Raw genomic sequence first — 22,599 nt, 5'->3', positions numbered from 1 at the left:
TGAATTTGTTTCGGTAAACGCAACTTATGTATAAATGAGACACAATTGCAGTGCTTAACATTATGATCATTACTGTGATAAACTGAATTTGACCATTTTATTACAGTGGAAGACGTTAAAATTCAGGTAGAGTTTTATTCAAAGTTATATTTAAAAAACACAAAGAAAATATGTTTCGGTAAAATATCGGGATACGTATCGTATCGTCAGACTCTTGCCAATACACACGCCTACGGACACACACACGAACACGCAAATGCACACACACTCACACATGCCCACACACACACCCACCCATGCGCACACACACGCACACATAAACACACGTGCACACAAACGTGCACATACAGGTGCACAAACATGCATGCTCACACACGTGCACACACATGCGCACACACACAAACACCCACATGTGCACACACGCACACATAACATCGTGAAAGGGGCAGACATCGGTCCTTGTTCTGTGATTTGACAAAACTTCTTTTAGATCTTTTTTTTTGTTCTGCACCGTCATCAGTCTGCCACCAGGGGGCCCCCAAGCGTGAAAAAAACAGAAGCTCAGAGGCAAAACAGTGAATGGACTCTTCTGGAGAAATGACGCCTTTGTAAATGAGATGATTTTTCCTGATGAAAGAGGACACAGATGGGTTTCTTTGGATCTTATGTGTGTTGTGTTCTATTAGACATGGTCAGTCGATTATACTTTCATAGATTTGGTAATCAGGTGAATTCTTTTAGCCTCTTATCTGCTGTTTCTGCAGGAGTCCCTGCCACGCACCTCCACACCTTTGTGCTGGAGCCTGATGTGACGTCAAACCGGGCAACAGAAAAAAAACTGTATTGCCATGGAAACCCATTCTCTGTTTCAGCATGAGCTGCAGTGTTGTCCAAATGTACACTAGGAGGGGAAAAAGATCCCTGTTCACAGCTGCAAAGGCAGCATTCCACTGTACAGCCTCAGCCTGGGATGTCTTTGGCTGCAGCTCTGGGCTGCTGATGGGAGGCTGCATCATAAACATGTTTTATCGAGTGTTTAAAGTGTGTTCCAGCCATATTTATAGATGCTTAATCACACCCTTGTGATGTTCAGTGCTCTTGCTGCATTAGTCCTTATCCAACAGGAAACGTCTACAACAGCAACAAAAAACACAACTTTCCAAAACTTCTTTAAACCCAGATTATATTGAATAAATGAACTAAACAGGATCTTCACCCTTGTGGAATTTCTTAAACCGTGAATTTTAATTTTTTTTTGTAAAAAATGATCTAATTACCAGTGAGTAGATATTTAGTGCTGCATGAAATTGGGAAATCTATATAGATTGTAACAGCATTTTATGTCATTTTTCACATTGTTACTTTGAAAACTGCAAACTGCACTATATGTATTGTAAATAGCATCCAGGACCTGCTCAAGAGAGATGCCCAGACCCCCCCGCCACGTCCTCCAGCTCCTCCCTGAGGCCTTCCAAGACTACATCTTTCCAGCCGGTCCAGGGGCTTCCCTTTCTACACATGCTTGCTCACAAAACATAGATTAAAAAAAGGAAAAGAATTGACACGTTCATCTTTCTGTCATGGTGCCTCTGTCAGTTCTCCTCCCCCCCTCTGCTCTGCTCTGGTCCTGACTCCTGCTGTGACTACTCATCTCATCAAGACTCTGCTATATGTAACCCTTGTTCTATCCTAGGCACTTTAACATTGGGAGTTGGGTCATCTAGACCCACTAAACAGTGCTCTGAACCTTTTTCTTCAATGATTTGTGATCTTCACTGGTGTCCATGGATTACATGAAATCTTTCCACCTTTATCCACCTTTGTCATGGTAGGGAGAACACCTCAATGGAGGGGGGGGGGGGGGTCATCTAAGATAGCACAAGGGTTATGGAGACCCAGCTCCAGCATTCGCCAGTTCGTAACCCCTTAGTGCTTAGTCTATCCTTAGACTCACGTCTGGCCCCCTTGTCTTGCTCCCTCGATAACTTTGTTTGTTTTTGCCTCAGGACTTCAGGCCACGAGAGTCACCTGAGTCAGACACTTCCACAAGCAGAAGCTACTTTCCTGAATCTCCTCAGGAAACCTACCTCCTCAAAATCTCCAGCCACGTCACGAACTCCAAACTACATCAGAGCCTTCAGCCTTGCCACGGTCGTAACTTCACCAGAACCTCCAGCCACGCCAAAACTCCTAATCTCGTCGGATCGAAATAAATCCTTATTACTCACCTTACCACTTACCTGTGTCCTCCTTCCGGCTTTCAGCATCTGGGTCTGTCTCGTTTTCGGATCACGATACTTTCACTGGTGATGTTTAAGGTGTATTTTTTGATTTGATCATGGTTCACTGAAAAAAATATTAGAAATTAAATGAGTGAATTCTCAATAACGTATAAAGATGGAAACACAAAAATAAAACAAAAAAGTAGCGTTTCTGAAGAGGACGTTTTAAAAAACAACAAAATCCAGAATCCAGTCTGAAAAGTTCCTGGGGGAGCCGAATTTGTTCTTCACTGAAGATTTGTTGATGGTCTTCATCTTATATTCTTTTACAGAAAACGTGCAAAAAATAAAATTCCAATAAAACCCAGAGCATAGTATATTTAATACATTTATGTGTGTGAAGTGATGAGTGCAAAGTAGAAACAGAAACTCCTGCAGATCCATAGCAGCAGGTTTCTCCGTTTTTGTTTCCGTGACCTCGAGACCTGCAACCATAAAACCATCAAATGTATCCGTCAGTTTACTGCATGTCTATGTCTTTAAACCAGACATTAGTAATGTTTAAAGTTTAAATTTTTTATACAAAAATGTTCCAGGTGGTGTTTGAATTCTGAATATGAAGTTTTCAACCAAAATCCAAAAACCTAAATCTCTTAAAAAGTCACATTTCATGTTCATCTGAAGCCTCTGTTTCCAAAATCTCCTCCACAAGGGCGTGGCTATTCGTGCTGAGCAAAGTAGCCCCGCCCTCAATCCCCCCTTTCTGCGTCTTGCACGAGTGAATATGTTGACACAAGGGGGGGCACAACCAGAGCTTGTGCTCAGGCTCCTTCCCTCCCTGAGAGGTGACGTTCCACGTCCCAAAAGCCAAGTTCCATGACCAGAGTTTGGGCAGCTGAGCACCCGCCTTTGACTGCCACCAAAACCACAGTGATCCCCAGGTTGTTTCTTCGGGCTGGACCTGACCAGAGCCCGTGGAGGAGCCTCAGTCACCAGGTGACGAGCCCCAACCCTAGGCCTGGCTCCAGAGTGGGGCCCCGGTGACGCCAATCCAGGGGACGTAGCTGAATCTCCGGTGGGCTTCTAACCGTTGGCGCGTCACCCAAGACCTGTGTGCCATGGCAGACCCGACCGGAGACAAAAGCCCCAGACAGCTTAGCCCCTGGGATCACTTACGTTTTCAAACCCCTCCACTAGGCTAAAGTGGAGGTTTCTGGAGAGGGCTTCCAACTCAAACAAAAATAATAAAAGGACTAGAATTTAAAAGTAACAAATCAAGACTACCGAGACCCAACCCAAACTAAAATGATAAAAACCCAGCAGCATAGGACTGCTGAGGACAAAAGGGGGAAAAGAAGAGTAAAAACGACCAGCACAGCACCAACAAACGGCCTACTCTGGCCTTCTCTGGCTGACATAGCAGGAACTGAGCAAGATTATGGCACACACCTGCCAGGTGAGCAGAAGCACAGAGGACAGGGAAGGGGGCAACACAGCAGCAGCACAAAACACTCACAGCCAGACCAAAGCCTGCTTTTGGACTGTGAGAAGATGCCTGGAAAACCCCACGCGTGCAGGAGAACATGCAGACTTCACACAGAAACAACCGAGATTTGAAGCATGGCCCCCATGCTGTGAGGTGAGAGTGCTAACCGCCAAACCAGCGTGCCGCCCTAAGCAAATACCCTTCAAGTAATGACACTGTCATGTAATGATCTGGACTGAAACAGCAGGAATGATGAGTTCTGTTGTGTTGCACTTTAGGACACGCTGGACTGTGAACGGGTGTTCTAGAAACACACTCAGTAAATTCAGTCAAATTAGTGCAGGAAGGAAGACATTTTTGCAGGGGGGGTTGCTGTGTTTCATCTCCTGGAAGGAGAAGCATTTCCTTGCTGACATTTTAAAGGAGGGAAACCTGCATGGATCAACACCTCCCTCAATAAAATGCAGAAAACCAGCCCTGTCCGTCTGCAATGAGGCTGTCCCTCCCTCCCTATCAGAGTGCATGTGTGTGTCGGGGGGGTTCTGACGTCACCACTGTTTGGATGAGCTTAGATCCATCAGTGGGACGGCTTTGTTTGACTGACATGACTGTAATGTTCCAGCTGCTCATTTGGGTGAAACGCCCAACAGACGTCTCGCAGTTTCCAGTAACGAGAAAGCAAACATGGCTTTCTGGGGGGTGAAGGCATCTGCGGTGTCTGCGACATCTGCGGTGTCTGCGACATCTGCGGTGTCTGCGACATCTGCTGCATCTGCAGCGTCTGTGGCATCTGCAGCATATGCGACATCTGCGGTGTCTGCGACATCTGCTGCATCTGCAGCGTCTGTGGCATCTGCGGTGTCTGCGACATCTGCTGCATCTGCAGCGTCTGTGGCATCTGCAGCATATGCGACATCTGCGGTGTCTGCAACGTCTGCAGCATCTGCGGTGTCTGCGACATCTGCTGCATCTGCAGCGTCTGTGGCATCTGCAGCATATGCGACATCTGCGGTGTCTGCAACGTCTGCTGCATCTGCGGTGTCTGCGACATCTGCTGCATCTGCAGCGTCTGTGGCATCTGCAGCATATGCGACATCTGCGGTGTCTGCAACGTCTGCTGCATCTGCGGTGTCTGAGACATCTGCTGCATCTGCAGCGTCTGTGGCATCTGCAGCATATGCGACATCTGCGGTGTCTGCAACGTCTGCAGCATCTGCGGTGTCTGCGACATCTGCTGCATCTGCAGCGTCTGTGGCATCTGCAGCATATGCGACATCTGCGGTGTCTGCAACGTCTGCAGCATCTGCGGTGTCTGCGACATCTGCTGCATCTGCAGCGTCTGTGGCATCTGCAGCATATGCGACATCTGCGGTGTCTGCAACGTCTGCAGCATCTGCGGTTTCTGCGACATCTGCTGCATCTGCAGCGTCTGTGGCATCTGCAGCATATGCGACATCTGCGGTGTCTGCAACGTCTGCAGCATCTGCGGTGTCTGCGACATCTGCTGCATCTGCAGCGTCTGTGGCATCTGCAGCATATGCGACATCTGCGGTGTCTGCAACGTCTGCAGCATCTGCGGTGTCTGCGACATCTGCTGCATCTGCAGCGTCTGTGGCATCTGCAGCATATGCGACATCTGCGGTGTCTGCAACGTCTGCAGCATCTGCGGTGTCTGCGACATCTGCTGCATCTGCAGCGTCTGTGGCATCTGCAGCATATGCGACATCTGCGGTGTCTGCAACGTCTGCAGCATCTGCGGTGTCTGCGACATCTGCTGCGTCTGTGGCATCTGCAGCATATGCGACATCTGCGGTGTCTGCAACGTCTGCAGCATCTGCGGTGTCTGCGACATCTGCTGCATCTGCAGCGTCTGTGGCATCTGCAGCATATGCGACATCTGCGGTGTCTGCAACGTCTGCTGCATCTGCGGTGTCTGCGACATCTGCTGCATCTGCAGCGTCTGTGGCATCTGCAGCATATGCGACATCTGCGGTGTCTGCAACGTCTGCAGCATCTGCGGTGTCTGCGACATCTGCTGCATCTGCAGCGTCTGTGGCATCTGCAGCATATGCGACATCTGCGGTGTCTGCAACGTCTGCAGCATCTGCGGTGTCTGCGACATCTGCTGCATCTGCAGCGTCTGTGGCATCTGCAGCATATGCGACATCTGCGGTGTCTGCAACGTCTGCAGCATCTGCGGTGTCTGCGACATCTGCTGCATCTGCAGCGTCTGTGGCATCTGCAGCATATGCGACATCTGCGGTGTCTGCAACGTCTGCAGCATCTGCGGTGTCTGCGACATCTGCTGCATCTGCAGCGTCTGTGGCATCTGCAGCATATGCGACATCTGCGGTGTCTGCAACGTCTGCTGCATCTGCGGTGTCTGCGACATCTGCTGCATCTGCAGCGTCTGTGGCATCTGCAGCATATGCGACATCTGCGGTGTCTGCAACGTCTGCAGCATCTACGGTGTCTGCGACATCTGCAGCGTCTGTGGCATCTGCAGCATATGCAACATCTGCGGTGTCTGCAACGTCTGCTGCGTATTCAGCATCACACGGCTGCAGGCTCTGAGCGGCTCTCTGTTGTTTAACGTGGCGGACAGGGGGATCCTGGGAGGCGGCTATTTTTAGCCCTGGTTTCGTCATCGCTCTCAGTCTGAACGGAGCTGCTGCAGCTGAAGGTGCAGAACACTTTCTGCCTGACAAAAAGGCCTGAAGGCAGCATGCAGCTCTAACGTCCATGAGAACCAAAGAAACAGTTTCTGCTTTGCTCCTTCTCATTTCCTGTTTTTTCTCTTTGTTGCAGAATGACACCAACAAAGAGAGAATGCCATTTTGTTGAGGAGTGACATCAGAGGATTTTTTCTTCTCATTGTTAGACATACCTGCAATGAGCATTTTCCTTCCCTTCAACAGATTGTTGGGGCCGTGAAAAACAAGCCTTTTTGCTCTGTTTTGTTTCAAATGAACCTTGAAGAATTTGAAAAGTGCTCCTGCATCAGACATGCTGATGTAGCTCTGAAGGGCCTTATCAGTACCAACGGACACGCTGAAGCAGCAAAGCGCAGCCAGCAGGAAAGGAAGCAGCAATTTATGATCCCAAAGAGATTGCACAAATGGAGCCTTTTAATTAAAAACTGCTGAGACACAGCAATCGTGGAGGAAGACTTGGCATCTGGTTGGACTCGGCCCTCTGCCATGCTGCTCATCTAACACAGTAACAGGGAGTTCCTCAAAGCTGATGTGCAACCCAGTGTGCAGATGTTGTTATGGTCTGTTCACAATTCCATTCAATTTCTATGGCCCAGTATTACAACAACAGTCATCTTAATGGGCTTCATACCGCTAATTGTAAAATAAACATGAAATCATAAAAACATAAAGTCAGAGAATTCAGCCGGAATTGGCTAAACTACACTAAACCGGGTCTGCCACCTAATGGTGAAATTACAGTATTACAACAACATGATGTAGATTTCATGTGCAATGAATTAGCAAGGAAAAGGAGAAGGAAAGGAATAATTGTGGATGGAGAACAACTGGAGGAGGTGGATGAGTATAAGTATTTGGGAAGACTGCTAACACCAGGAAATGAGATGGCGAAAGAGATAGACGAGAGTAACATCTGCTTGGAAGAGATTCGGACAGTACAGCACGTTTCTGAGAGATCAAAAAATGCCCATGTGTCTCAAGAGGAAGATCATGAACACTGTCATACTGCCATCAATGACGTATGGAGCTGGACATGGTCACTTCCCAACCGCCAAAGAGAGAAACTAGCAATCACCCAGAGGAGCATGGAACGATCAATGCTGGGTGTTACGAGGAGAGATAAGGTCAGGAACGAAGACTTAAGATCAAGAACAGGGGTGAAGGATGTCATCGAGAAAGTGATTGAAGCCAAAGGCAAGTGGGCAGGACATGTAGCCCGAATGAAGAACCACGAATGGGTTAAGAAAACAACAGAATGGACTCCGTGGGACAGGAAGAGAGGAAGGGGAAGACCGAAGAAAAGATGGAGAGATGACATGGAAGGAGAAGGCAGGCAGCACGTGGACCCAGAGTGCCCAAAACCGTGATGAGTAAGATGTGGAGGCCACCCGCCAGCAGTGGCGTGACAGGCTGATGATGATGATGATGATGTAGATTTCAGGAGAAGAGTCCTTCCTCTGAGAAAAAGCCCCCCTCCCACGGCTGCAGCTTCCACCATGTCCTGTCACGGCTCTCCTCCTCTCCTTGGTCCATGATAAGTCTGTCTGCATTCACACTGAAGGGAACCAACAGTCATCTGCAACTGAAACTGCAACTCTGTGAGGTAGGGGGCGCTGTTCCACACAGCAGAGAGTCTGAGGGGTCACAGAAGCAGGATGGGGGCAGATCTACCTTATTCCTGCAGCAGCCTCCATCCATCTGAAACTGAATGTATGGGGGGTCTTACAGAAGGAGGGGCACGGGGAGCGGGCTAATCAAACGGAGAGAGGCAAGCAGCGGGAGGGAGGGGGGAGCGCAGCTAACTAGGCACATGACCGTCGGGGGGCAGCGCAACTCGCTTCAGGGTACGGGGGCATCCTGCTCCTTCGTCCCGTCCGCCTGCGTGCCGTGTGGGTATCCGCGCGCTCCCGTCGGCTTCGGCGCGCCCCTGAGCGTCAGATGATGGACGTGTTTGAAAGCAGCATCACCCACAGGTAGGAGAGGACTTCCTGTCTCTGTCACGCCGCTGCGCTCGCGCTCCGCCGAGCCGCCCTTTGCGGCTCCCGCCGCGCCTCGCGCCAGGCTCCTCGCGCCCGCAGTCCAGCTTTCGTTTCTGAGCGCGGCGGACGGGGACAGCCCCTCCCTGTAGCGACCCCGTTTGCTCAGCTCCACCTGATGGAGACCCTCCTCGGTCTGTGCACGCGCCTCTGACGCACGCGCTGCAGGTCTTCAGGGCTGGGGAGGCTGGTCTGGCGGGAGGGGGCAGGAGGACATGGAGCTGGACAGCTCAGGATTCATCTGTCAGTCCAGTGGTTCTGGTGGTTGCAACCTGTTCAGCTGCTGCAGACGGCAGGTTCTGTTGGGTTTATGACCTTCAGAGTTTCTCTGGGAGATCCTCACAGACCGAGGAGTCCAGCTCCTGTGGTGGTCTCCTCCAGCTCCACTGGTGGCCTGTGGTCAGGTCATGTGAGATAAGAAGGTTTCTACATCCGTTCACGCTGCTAGTTTTCTTGGAATCCAACCGTGAATTTAGGAGTCAGATGGACGGTGAAGGGAGAACCTGGACCTGCAGTTTGTCCTGGGATACCAACCTGAATCCACACTGGAGCATCGGCAGAGCTTTGGCTCATGGTAAAGACATCCCAGAACAAGGACGAGCTGAACCAGACCTGTAACAAACCAGAACCAGAACTGAGTGACGACTACATGACCGCTCATGTGCTGCAGCGCGATGGCGGCGACGTCCTTCCTGTCCAGACTGTCACCAGGCTGGCAAACAGCAGAAACCGATGAACCACACTGTTCACCTTTGAAATGTAAGCGCTTTAGTGACTCTCACCTGGGGGGACAGGTGTTGCCCCCCACTTTTCAAATGGGTCACTTCCTGTCAAACTAGCCACTAAAACGTCCTCGCTGTTTCTCTCTGTGGATATTTTGAGTGAACTTATAAAAACTCCATCTGCCATCTCCATCTGGTCCGGTGTTAAAGTGGTCCGGTGCTAAAGTGGTCCGGTTCTAAAGTGGTACGGTTCTAAAGTGGTCCGGTTCTTAAGTGGTCCGGTTGTAAAGTGTTCCGGTGCTAAAGTGGTCCGGTTCTTAAGTGGTCCGGTTGTAAAGTGGTCCGGTGCTAAAGTGGTCCGGTTCTTAAGTGGTCCGGTTGTAAAGTGTTCCGGTGCTAAAGTGGTCAGGTTCTAAAGTGGTCCGGTACTAAATTGGTCCGGTTCTAAATTGGTCCGGTTATAAAGTGGTCCGGTGTTAAAGTGGTCCGGTTCTAAAGTGGTCCGGTTGTAAAGTGTTCCGGTGCTAAAGTGGTCCGGTTCTAAAGTGGTCCGGTGTTAAAGTGGTCCGGTTCTAAAGTGGTCCGGTGTTAAAGTGGTCCGGTGCTAAAGTGGTCCGGTTCTAAAGTGGTACGGTTCTAAAGTGGTCCGGTTCTTAAGTGGTCCGGTTGTAAAGTGTTCCGGTGCTAAAGTGGTCCGGTTCTTAAGTGGTCCGGTTGTAAAGTGGTCCGGTGCTAAAGTGGTCCGGTTCTTAAGTGGTCCGGTTGTAAAGTGGTCCGGTGCTAAAGTGGTCCGGTTCTTAAGTGGTCCGGTTGTAAAGTGGTACGGTTCTAAAGTGGTCCGGTACTAAATTGGTCCGGTTCTAAATTGGTCCGGTTATAAAGTGGTCCGGTGTTAAAGTGGTCCGGTTCTAAAGTGGTCCGGTTGTAAAGTGTTCCGGTGCTAAAGTGGTCCGGTTCTTAAGTGGTCCGGTTGTAAAGTGGTATGGTTCTAAAGTGCTCCTGTACTAAATTGGTCCGGTTCTAAATTGGTCCGGTTCTAAAGTGGTCCGGTGCTAAATTGGTCCGGTTCTAAATTGGTCCGGTTATAAAGTGGTCCGGTGTTAAAGTGGTCCGGTTCTAAAGTGGTCCGGTGCTAAAGTGGTCCGGTTCTAAAGTGGTCCGGTGTTAAAGTGGTCCGGTGCTAAAGTGGTCAGGTTCTAAAGTGGTCCGGTTCTAAATTGGTCCGGTTCTAAATTGGTCCGGTTATAAAGTGGTCCGGTTCTAAAGTGGTCCGGTGCTAAAGTGGTCCGGTTCTAAAGTGGTCCGGTGTTAAAGTGGTCCGGTGCTAAAGTGGTCCGGTTCTAAAGTGGTCCGGTGCTAAAGTGGTCCGGTTCTAAAGTGGTCCGGTGTTAAAGTGGTCCGGTGTTAAAGTGGTCCGGTGCTAAAGTGGTCCGGTTCTAAAGTGGTCCGGTGCTAAAGTGGTCCGGTTCTAAAGTGGTCCGGTGTTAAAGTGGTCCGGTGTTAAAGTGGTCAGGTTCTAAAGTGGTCCGGTACTAAATTGGTCCGGTGCTAAAGTGGTCCGGTATTAAAGTGGTCCGGTGTTAAAGTGGTCAGGTTCTAAAGTGGTCCGGTTCTAAATTGGTCCGGTTCTAAATTGGTCCGGTTATAAAGTGGTCCGGTTCTAAAGTGGTCCGGTGCTAAAGTGGTCCGGTTCTAAAGTGGTCCGGTGTTAAAGTGGTCCGGTGCTAAAGTGGTCCGGTTCTAAAGTGGTCCGGTGCTAAAGTGGTCCGGTTCTAAAGTGGTCCGGTGTTAAAGTGGTCCGGTGTTAAAGTGGTCCGGTGCTAAAGTGGTCCGGTTCTAAAGTGGTCCGGTGCTAAAGTGGTCCGGTTCTAAAGTGGTCCGGTGTTAAAGTGGTCCGGTTCTAAATTGGTCCGGTTATAAAGTGGTCCGGTTCTAAAGTGGTCAGGTTCTAAAGTGGTCCGGTGTTAAAGTGGTCCGGTGCTAAAGTGGTCCGGTACTAAATTGGTCCGGTTCTAAATTGGTCCGGTTATAAAGTGGTCCGGTTCTAAAATGGTCCGGTACTACGCTCTCTTCCTGGTTCATACAGTGTGAATGTGGGGAAAGAAAGTTCTGCAGCGCTCCGGGCTTTTTCTAGACAGAATGTGGACCCAGAGAAACACAGCCATGACCTTTGACCCGAGCAGAGCCGAGTTTGATGAGGACTGAAGACAGTTCAACTAAGAAATGCTTAAAAAAGTCATTTTGTTGCCAATTTGTCCCAAAAATAAAACTATAATATTTAAAACGATTAACACCTTTGAAGTTTTTTATCTTCCAAGTTCAGTTGAAGCGGTTTCCAAATGAAGCATAAAAGAATGAAAAGATGAAAGAACACTTTATTCATGGATTTGTGCTTTTGAAGTTCTCTGAACTAAACTAAATCTGCAGAATCATTGCAAATGAAGTTGGGACTCAGCGTGTGTTCTTCCTCAGGGTTCTCTGTGAGGAACCGACACGGTTTTTCTGGTGTCCTGCCGTCTGTTCTGATAAACGATGGCAGCAGCCTTCAGCTGCTTCTCTTGGCTGACTGAGGTCACGTCGGCCTGCTCTAATTGTTCATGTGAGTTCATGCAGAAAGCAGTCGCTACTGAGAGTGCAGCTGGTCCGGGTCCGGACCGGGTCTTTTCTCTGAGCTTCCAGCTGGTCTTTCCGTCTGATAGCAGCTTGGTAACCCTTGTTCTATCCTAGGCACTTTAACATTGGGAGGTGGGTCATCTAGACCCACTAGACAGAGCTCTGAACCTTTTTTCTTGAATGATTTGTGATCTTCACTGGTGTCCATGGATTACATGAAATCTTTCCACCTTTATCCACCTTTGTCATGGTAGGGAGAACACCTCAATGGAAGGGGGGGGGTCATCTAAGATAGCACAAGGGGTAAAGAAAACGGCTACATTTCAGCCTGAAGCTGAGCTGGGGCTGTGGTGAAGCGTGCACAGCCCCGTGACCTGAAGGCAGAGCCGTGTGAGGAGCGGTTCAGACTGGGCTCAGCTGTGAGCCGCTGCTCCAGAGGGACTTTGTGTGTTTGTCTGCAGCCTCCTGAGGCCGCTCTGCTGCCACAAATCCTGTCCAGAGCTGGAGATCAGCGTCTGCTGTTTGTGTCTGATAATCCATAAATGCAAAGCACCACTCTGTACTTGATGTGACTTACATTCAGTGGTGCCAGATAGTCACCGTTTTTCAGCCTAAAAGTTATCTAAAAACAGCCAGACCCCATAAGAACCCCCCCCCCCCCCCCCCCCCAAAAAAGTTAACTAGTGATCAATTATCCATGATAGCTGTGATTACTGTTAATTAGTGATTGGGCGGCAGTTTAGCTCAGGCGGTAGAGCAGGTCGTCAAACAACCGAAGAGTTGGCAGTTCAATCCCCAGTCTCCCCAGCTAGCTGTCACCCCCTGAGTGCAGCTAGCTGGGGGGGTGCAGCTCGCTGCTCCCCCCCAGGGGACGGGCTAAAGTGCAGAGAACAATCTCCCCATTGTGGGAAAAAAATAATTAATCACCCTTTGTTTATTTCTTCCCGATTTATTGAATGTTCAACTTTATTTATCAACTTTATTAATGATATTATATCTACTGTTTTGCTGTCAGTTAGAGCGAAACGGAAAAAAAACGGACTCTTATTAAACTTTATTAACAACCATCAAAAACAAGCGTGAGCTCAATGGTAGCTCGCTTTACCTCAAACATTAGAAACAATCAGACATGAATGAAAAGAAGAAAAGGGAAAAATAAGGATGTCCCGATCAGTTTCTTTGGTCCAGAGTTTGGGGATCTGCCCATCCTGGGTCCCGATCCGTTACTTTTGTTACATATTTACCAAATGAACACATTACATCAACACATCCAGGTTTTACTTTTGTTAACCGTCCTTTATCATTCTACACTTTAACAGAGCATTTCTGTCAAGGATTTTCAATCAAGTAAGAATAGTGCAACTATGTCAACTAGGAAAAACTATTACCTAATAAAAGGGTTGACTAAAACTAGTACCCGCAATTTTTGGGCTATAGAGCGCACCTGATTACATTTTTAAAGGATAAACCATTTAGTACATACATTAGCCTCACCTGTCTATAAGCCGCATGTGCCCACATTGAAACGTGTTGCAAAAAGAGGATGTGCATGAACTCAAACCACATGCGTGTGTAAGAAGGAGGAGGAGGAGGGAGCGGAAGGGGGGGAAGAGTGTGTGCAGCACGCAGCAGAGGGTGGGAGAGGGAGGGGGGGAGAGGAAGAGGGAGGGAGAGGAAGAGGGGGGGAGAGGGAGGGAGGAGGGGAGAGGGAGAGGGTGGGGGAGTGAGAGGGCGGCAGGCGCACTAGAGGGGATGCGCGGGAGAGGAAAAAGCAGGGCTGCTCTGCCAGCTTATGGTCTCTCTCTGAGTTTTGAATGAGGAAGTGTTTGCAGACGTTGAGCTGTACTTACAGTGTGATCCAAGCAAAGAAATAAACGGCTTCTAGCCTGTTCCAGAGCAACGGTGTCCACTTCATTAGTTACCGTTTGCGTCCCGACCGGGACCGGACCTGAAATAACAGCGGTTTCCGACTACGGCCTACGGTCTGAAGCCTGAGGCTGAAAGGTAACAGCTGATGGGGCTCCAGCTGTCCTCCAACAGCAACATCAGCACAAAAGCACCTTAATGAGTCATGTGATCTGAGTTGACGTCACTGACGTACGACTCGCATTTACCGGGAATTATCCGATTTTTCTGCTTACATGGCACACGCTAATGCACGTATCCGATTCGTATCCGATTTATTTCCACATATGAGTGAGCATATGTGATTCCGATCTGAGAAAATCGGAATCCATGCGCTTTTGTCCTGCTTCCACGGTCACCGATCATATCCGATCTGTGCCACATGAGAGGAAAAAAACGGAATTGGGTCACTTGAACCCTGCAGTGGAAATGCGGCCTCAGCGCGTGCGCCAGGAGTTTTCTTCCACAACAGTGACACACCGTAGCCACCTTAATGGGGTATTCCAGAAAGCATGGTTAACTTACCCCGACATTAACCCTGAACTCTCGCTTAAGTAACCCTAAACTTGCTTACTTTGCGTATGTAGGTCCCAAAACACTGGTTATGAGTCTGCTTAATTAACCTCCTCCTGGGAACCCCGAGTTAATGCGCGTGCATGGCAGTACAACAAGGCATTTTCAATGGATTGCCGATTTCCATGGAAAGGCGTGGAGAAAAAAAGAGAGCTTCATACTTAACTGAAACGGAGTCAAAGGTTTTAATGACGGCGTATAAAGAGTATACGCCCATCAAAACAGTAATACTGCTGCATCAGCAAAAGAAAGAGTTTCTGCTTGGAGAAAAAGAACGCGTGAGTTTCTGATCATATGTATATATATATGTACAGTATATATTTGATGTGACACATTCAGCTGCCCTGAATGAAGGAGACCAGAGGAAGTTTTTGTGTGACAGAAAGGTCTGTTGTTACTCATTGACCAAGATCTGGAGTCCATAAGGGGAACAACCTGTGTGTAGATGTCCAGCAGACACACAGCAGACGGTTGACCTCCAGGGTGCCGTTACCGTCTGTCTCATCTTGTGCTCAGAACTGCCTCGCAGATTCCAGTCTGGATTCCTTCTGCTTCCAACTTCTCAACATCTGCAGCTTTAAGCTTCTGCAAAGGTGTTCCTGTAGGTTTTTTGTAAATCACGTTTTCTGCTGTAACCATGTTGTTTTTTTTCGCCTCGCCTTGGCTTACCTGCTCTGTTGGACAGGGGGGGATTGGGGCTAAAGGTCCAGTTGACAAGCGGTCTTCTTGTTACTCACGGTGTCACAGAGACTGTTGGAGCAGTTCTTAACCGTAGAATGGGTTTTGTGTGGGTTAAGGGGTGAAATGGTGATGCTGTCCCTGTTTTTGGCTGATGGTTGGATCAGAACATGTTTTTGTGTGCTTTCTGAACCTCATGCTGAAACCTAGAGTGTTTTCTTCCTGTCTGACATTTTGATGATACCGAGGAGGTTTCTTCTCTGAATGTTTTATGGTACTCTGAACCCAGCGTGACCCTTGGAGACTGCTGGAGCCTCCACAGAGCTGCAGCAGGTGACGTAGGGCAGATGGAGCTATGTTTTTTTTGTTTTATGGTTTAGTGAGCTACGACCCAGATATGGCAGCATGTCTATATTTAGAAGTACTGGGATCATGATGAGGATTCTGCTACTGTAAGTGTCTGATGTCTGACACGAAAAGGTGCTGCTGCCATCAGCCTATCGTATACTTGCACAGTCCGCTAGCTTCCTGCCTCCCTCTCAGCCTTCTGCAGTGGAGTAAGCTTAGGTGTGCAACACAGAACACTAAAGGATCAGCCGCTATACAACACAGAACACTAAAGGATCAGCCGCTGTACAACACAGAACACTAAAAGATCAGCCGCTGTACAACACAGAACACTAAAGGATCAGCTGCTGTACAACACAGAACACTTCAGGAGCAGCAGCTGTAAAACACAGAACACAAAAGGATCAGCTGATGTACAACACAGAACACTAAAGGATCAGCCGCTGTACAACACAGAACGCTAAAGGAACAGCAGCTGTACAACACAGAACACCTAAGGATCAGCCACTGTACAACACAGAACACTAAAAGATCAGCCGCTGTACAACACAGAACACTAAAGGATCAGCTGCTGTACAACACAGAAAACCTAAGGATCAGCCGCTGTACAACACAGAACACTAAAAGATCAGCCGCTGTACATCACAGAACACTAAAGGATCAGCCGCTGTACAACACAGAACACCTAAGGATCAGCCGCTGTACAACACAGAACACTAAAAGATCAGCCGCTGTACATCACAGAACACTAAAGGATCAGCTGCTGTACAACACAGAACACTAAAGGATCAGCCGCTGTACAAAACAGAACACTAAAAGATCAGCCGCTGTACATCACAGAACACTAAAGGATCAGCCGCTGTACAACACAGAACACCTAAGGATCAGCCGCTATACAACACAAAACACTAAAAGATCAGCCGCTATACAACACAGAACACTAAAGGAAAAACTGCTGAAAGACACAGAACACTAAAGGATCAGCCGCTGTACAACACAGAACACCTAAGGATCAGCCGCTGTACAACACAGAACACTAAAGAAAAAGGTGCTGAAAGACACAGAAATACTAAAGGATCAGCCGTTGTACAACATAGAACACTAAAGGATCAGCCGCTGTAAAACAGAGAACACTAAAGGAACAGCAGCTGTACAACACAGAACAGTAAAGGATCAGCCGCTGTACAACACAGAACACTAAAGGAACAGCTGCTGAAAGACACAGAACACTAAAAGATCAGCCGCTGTACAACACAGAACCCTAAAGGAACAGCAGCTGGACATCACAGAACACTAAAAGATCAGCTGCTGTAAAACAGAGAACACTAAAGGAACAGCAGCTGTACATCACAGAACACTAAAGGAAAAGCTTTTGAAAGACACAGAAATACTAAAGGATCAGCCGTTGTACAACATAGAACACTAAAGGATCAGCCGCTATACAACACAGAATACTAAAGGATCAGCCGCTGTACAACACAGAACACTAAAGGAAAAGCTTTTGAAAGACACAGAAATACTAAAGGATCAGCCGTTGTACAACATAGAACACTAAAGGATCAGCCGTTGTACAACATAGAACACTAAAGGATCAGCCGCTATACAACACAGAATACTAAAGGATCAGCAGCTGTACAACACAGAACACTAAAGGAAAAGCTTTTGAAAGACACAGAAATACTAAAGGATCAGCCGTTGTACAACATAGAACACTAAAGGATCAGCCGCTATACAACACAGAATACTAAAGGATCAGCCGCTGTACAACACAGAACACTAAAGGAACAGCAGCTGTACAAAACAGAACACCAGAGGAACAGTTGCTGAAAGACACAGAACACTAAAAGATCAGCCGCTATACAACACAGAACACTAAAGGATCAGCCGCTGTACAACACAGAACCCTAAAGGAACAGCTGCTGAGAGACACAGAACACTAAAGGATCAACCGCTGTACAACATAGAACATTAAAGGAACAGCCGCTGTACAACACAGAACACTAAAGGAACAGCTGCTGAGAGACACAGAACACTAAAGGATCAACCGCTGTACAACATAGAACACTAAAGGAACAGCAGCTGTACAAAACAGAACACCAGAGGAACAGTTGCTGAAAGACACAGAACACTAAAAGATCAGCCGCTGTACAACACAGAACCCTAAAGGAACAGCAGCTGTACATCACAGAACACTAAAAGATCAGCCGCTGGACAAGACAGAACACTAAAGATCAGCTGCTGTACAACACAGAACACTAAAGGATCAGCTGCTGAAAGACACAGAACACTAAAGGAACAACCGCTGTAAAACACAGAACACTAAAGGATCAGCTGCTGTACAACACAGAACACTAAAGGAACAGCTGCTGAAAGACACAGAACACTAAAGGATCAGCCGCTGTACAACACAGAACACTAAAGGAACAGCCGCTGTACAACACAGAACACTTAAGGATCAGCCGCTGTACAACACAGAACACTAAAGGATCAGCCGCTGTACAACACAGAACACTAAAGGAACAGCCGCTGTACAACACAGAACACTAAAGGATCAGCCGCTTTACAACACAGAACACTAAAGGATTAACCCCCCATACAACACAGAACACTAAAGGAAAAGCTGCTGAAAGACACAGAACACTAAAGGATCAGCCGCTGTACAACACAGAACACTAAAGGATCAGCCGCTATACAACACAGAACACTAAAAGATCAGACGCTGTACAACACAAAACACTAAAGGAACAGCTGCTGAGAGACACAGAACACTAAAGGATCAACCGCTGTACAACATAGAACACTAAAGGAACAGCAGCTGTACAAAACAGAACACCAGAGGAACAGTTGCTGAAAGACACAGAACACTAAAAGATCAGCCGCTATACAACACAGAACACTAAAAGATCAGCCGCTGTACAACACAGAACCCTAAAGGAACAGCTGCTGTACAACACAGAACACTAAAGGATCAGCTGCTGTACAACACAGAACACTAAAGGATCAGCTGCTGAAAGACACAGAACACTAAAAGATCAGCAGCTGTACATCACAGAACACTAAAGGATCAGCCGCTGGACAACACAGAACACTAAAGGATCAGCCGCTGGACAACACAGAACACTAAAGGATCAGCTGCTGTACAACACAGAACACTAAAGGATCAGCTGCTGAAAGACACAGAACACTAAAAGATCAGCAGCTGTACATCACAGAACAATAAAGGATCAGCCGCTGTACAACAAAGAACACTAAAGGATCAGCCGCTTTACAACACAGAACACTAAAGGAACAACCGCTGTATAATACAGAACACTAAAGGATCAGCCGCTGTACAACACAGAACACTAAAGGAACAGCCGCTGTACAACACAGAACACTAAAGGATCAGCCGCTTTACAACACAGAACACTAAAGGATCAGCCGCTATACAACACAGAACACTAAAGGAACAGCTGCTGAAAGACACAGAACACTAAAGGATCAGCCGCTGTACAACACAGAACACTAAAGGAACAGCTGCTGAAAGACACAGAACACTAAAGGATCAGCCGCTGTACAACACAGAACACTAAAGGAACAGCTGCTGAAAGACACAGAACACTAAAGGATCAGCCGCTGTACAACACAGAACACTAAAGGAACAGCTGCTGAAAGACACAGAACACCAAAGGATCAGCCGCTGTACATCACAGAACACTAAAGGATCAGCTGCTGAAAGACACAGAACACTAAAGGAACAGCAGCTGTACATCACAGAACACTAAAGGATCAGCCGCTGTACAACACAGAACACCAAAGGATTAGCCGCTGTACAACACAGAACACAAAAGGAACAGCAGCTGTACAAGACAGAACACCAAAGGAACAGCTGCTGAAAGACACAGAACACTAAAGGAACAGCTGCTGAAAGACACAGAACACTAAAAGATCAGCCGCTATACAACACAGAACACTAAAGGATCAGCTGCTGAAAGACACAGAACACAAAAGGAACAGCAGCTGTACAAGACAGAACACCAAAGGAACAGCTGCTGTACAATACAGAACACTAAAGGATCAGCCGCTGTACAACACAGAACACTAAAGGAACAGCCGCTGTACAACACAGAACACTAAAGGATCAGCCGCTGTACAACACAGAACACTAAAGGAACAGCCGCTGTACAACACAGAACACTAAAGGATCAGCCGCTTTACAACACAGAACACTAAAGGATCAGCCGCTATACAACACAGAACACTAAAGGAACAGCTGCTGAAAGACACAGAACACTAAAGGATAAGCCGCTGTACAACACAGAACACTAAAGGAACAGCTGCTGAAAGACACAGAACACAAAAGGAACAGCCGCTGTACAACACAGAACACTAAAGGATCAGCCGCTGTACAACACAGAACACTAAAGGAACAGCCGCTGTACAACACAGAACACTAAAGGATCAGCCGCTTTACAACACAGAACACTAAAGGATCAGCCGCTATAATACACAGAACACTAAAGGAAAAGCTGCTGAAAGACACAGAACACTAAAGGATCAGCCGCTGTACAACACAGAACACTAAAGGATCAGCCGCTATACAACACAGAACACTAAAGGATCAGCCGCTGTACAACACAGAACACTAAAGGATCAGCCGCTATACAACACAGAACACTAAAGGATCAACCGCTGTACAACATAAAACACTAAAGGAACAGCAGCTGTACAAAACAGAACACCAGAGGAACAGTTGCTGAAAGACACAGAACACTAAAAGATCAGCCGCTATACAACACAGAACATTAAAAGATCAGCCGCTGTACAACACAGAACCCTAAAGGAACAGCTGCTGTACAACACAGAACACTAAAGGATCAGCTGCTGTACAACACAGTACACTAAAGGATCAGCTGCTGAAAGACACAGAACACTAAAAGATCAGCAGCTGTACATCACAGAACAATAAAGGATCAGCCGCTGGACAACACAGAACACTAAAGGATCAGCTGCTGTACAACACAGAACACTAAAGGATCAGCTGCTGAAAGACACAGAACACTAAAAGATCACCAGCTGTACATCACAGAACAATAAAGGATCAGCCGCTGTACAACACAGAACACTAAAGGATCAGCCGCTGTACAACACAGAACACTAAAGGAACAACCGCTGTACAATACAGAACAATAAAGGATCAGCCGCTGTACAACACAGAACACTAAAGGATCAGCTGCTGAAAGACACAGAACACTAAAAGATCAGCAGCTGTACATCACAGAACAATAAAGGATCAGCCGCTGTACAACACAGAACACTAAAGGAACAACCGCTGTACAATACAGAACACTAAAGGATCAGCCGCTGTACAACACAGAACACTAAAGGAACAGCCGCTGTACAACACAGAACACTAAAGGATCAGCCGCTATACAACACAGAACACTAAAGGAAAAGCTGCTGAAAGACACAGAACACTAAAGGATCAGCCGCTGTACAACACAGAACACTAAAGGAACAGCTGCTGAAAGACACAGAACACTAAAGGATCAGCCGCTGTACAACACAGAACACTAAAGGAACAGCTGCTGAAAGACACAGAACACTAAAGGATTAGCCGCTGTACAACACAGAACACTAAAAGAACAGCAGCTGTACAAGACAGAACACTAAAGGATCAGCTGCTGTACATCACAGAACACTAAAGGATCAGCTGCTGAAAGACACAGAACACTAAAGGAACAGCAGCTGTACATCACAGAACACTAAAGGATCAGCCGCTGTACAACACAGAACACCAAAGGATTAGCCGCTGTACAACACAGAACACAAAAGGAACAGCAGCTGTACAAGACAGAACACCAAAGGAACAGCTGCTGAAAGACACAGAACACTAAAGGAACAGCTGCTGAAAGACACAGAACACTAAAAGATCAGCCGCTATACAACACAGAACACTAAAGGATCAGCTGCTGAAAGACACAGAACACAAAAGGAACAGCAGCTGTACAAGACAGAACACCAAAGGAACAGCTGCTGAAAGACACAGAACACTAAAAGATCAGCCGCTATACAACACAGAACACTAAAGGATCAGCCGCTGTACAACACAAAACACTAAAGGAACAGCTGCTGAGAGACACAGAACACTAAAGGATCAACCGCTGTACAACATAGAACACTAAAGGAACAGCAGCTGTACAAAACAGAACACCAGAGGAACAGTTGCTGAAAGACACAGAACACTGAAAGATCAGCCGCTATACAACACAGAACACTAAAAGATCAGCCGCTGTACAACACAGAACCCTAAAGGAACAGCTGCTGTACAACACAGAACACTAAAGGATCAGCTGCTGTACAACACAGAACACTAAAGGATCAGCTGCTGAAAGACACAGAACACTAAAAGATCAGCAGCTGTACATCACAGAACAATAAAGGATCAGCCGCTGTACAACACAGAACACTAAAGGATCAGCCGCTGGACAACACAGAACACTAAAGGATCAGCTGCTGTACAACACAGAACACTAAAGGATCAGCTGCTGAAAGACACAGAACACTAAAAGATCACCAGCTGTACATCACAGAACAATAAAGGATCAGCCGCTGTACAACACAGAACACTAAAGGATCAGCCGCTGTACAACACAGAACACTAAAGGAACAACCGCTGTACAATACAGAACACTAAAGGATCAGCCGCTGTACAAAACAGAACACTAAAGGAACAGCCGCTGTACAACACAGAACACTAAAGGAACAACCGCTGTACAATACAGAACACTAAAGGATCAGCCGCTGTACAACACAGAACACTAAAGGAACAGCCGCTGTACAACACAGAACACTAAAGGATCAGCCGCTTTACAACACAGAACACTAAAGGATCAGCCGCTATACAACACAGAACACTAAAGGAACAGCTGCTGTACAACACAGAACACTAAAGGAACAGCTGCTGAAAGACACAGAACACTAAAAGATCAGCAGCTGTACATCACAGAACAATAAAGGATCAGCCGCTGTACAACACAGAACACTAAAGGATCAGCTGCTGAAAGACACAGAACACTAAAAGATCAGCAGCTGTACATCACAGAACAATAAAGGATCAGCCGCTGTACAACACAGAACACTAAAGGATCAGCCGCTGTACAACACAGAACACTAAAGGAACAACCGCTGTACAATACAGAACACTAAAGGATCAGCCGCTGTACAACACAGAACACTAAAGGAACAGCCGCTTTACAACACAGAACACTAAAGGATCAGCCGCTTTACAACACAGAACACTAAAGGATCAGCCGCTATACA

The 22,599-nt window shown here is 47.3% G+C and overlaps 2 protein-coding genes across 7 annotated transcripts in view; one reads left to right on the top strand and one right to left on the bottom strand.

The window, feature by feature from the left end:
* Positions 1 to 83: 83 nt before the first annotated feature.
* LOC111946751 (uncharacterized) lies at positions 84 to 8,042 on the bottom strand. The gene has a single exon (XM_023950883.2). It carries the CDS (start codon positions 6,714 to 6,716, stop codon positions 4,335 to 4,337), a length of 2,382 nt encoding a protein of 793 aa, XP_023806651.1. The 5' UTR covers positions 6,717 to 8,042; the 3' UTR covers positions 84 to 4,334.
* dgkg (diacylglycerol kinase, gamma) overlaps positions 8,023 to 22,599 on the top strand; it is a 208,322-nt gene continuing 193,745 nt past the window's right edge. For all 6 annotated transcript variants that reach the window (XR_013652859.1, XM_078939829.1, XM_078939828.1 and 3 more), the window contains exon 1: positions 8,023 to 8,395. The gene's annotated coding sequence lies outside the window, so the exon portion shown is untranslated. The remainder of the gene's footprint in view (positions 8,396 to 22,599) is intronic.

The sequence above is a fragment of the Oryzias latipes genome, chromosome 21 (assembly GCF_053564925.1).
Source record: "Oryzias latipes strain Hd-rR chromosome 21, Olatipes_Hd-rR_3.1".
Lineage (NCBI taxonomy): Eukaryota > Metazoa > Chordata > Actinopteri > Beloniformes > Adrianichthyidae > Oryzias > Oryzias latipes.
This window is presented reverse-complemented; position numbering and strand designations above follow the sequence as displayed.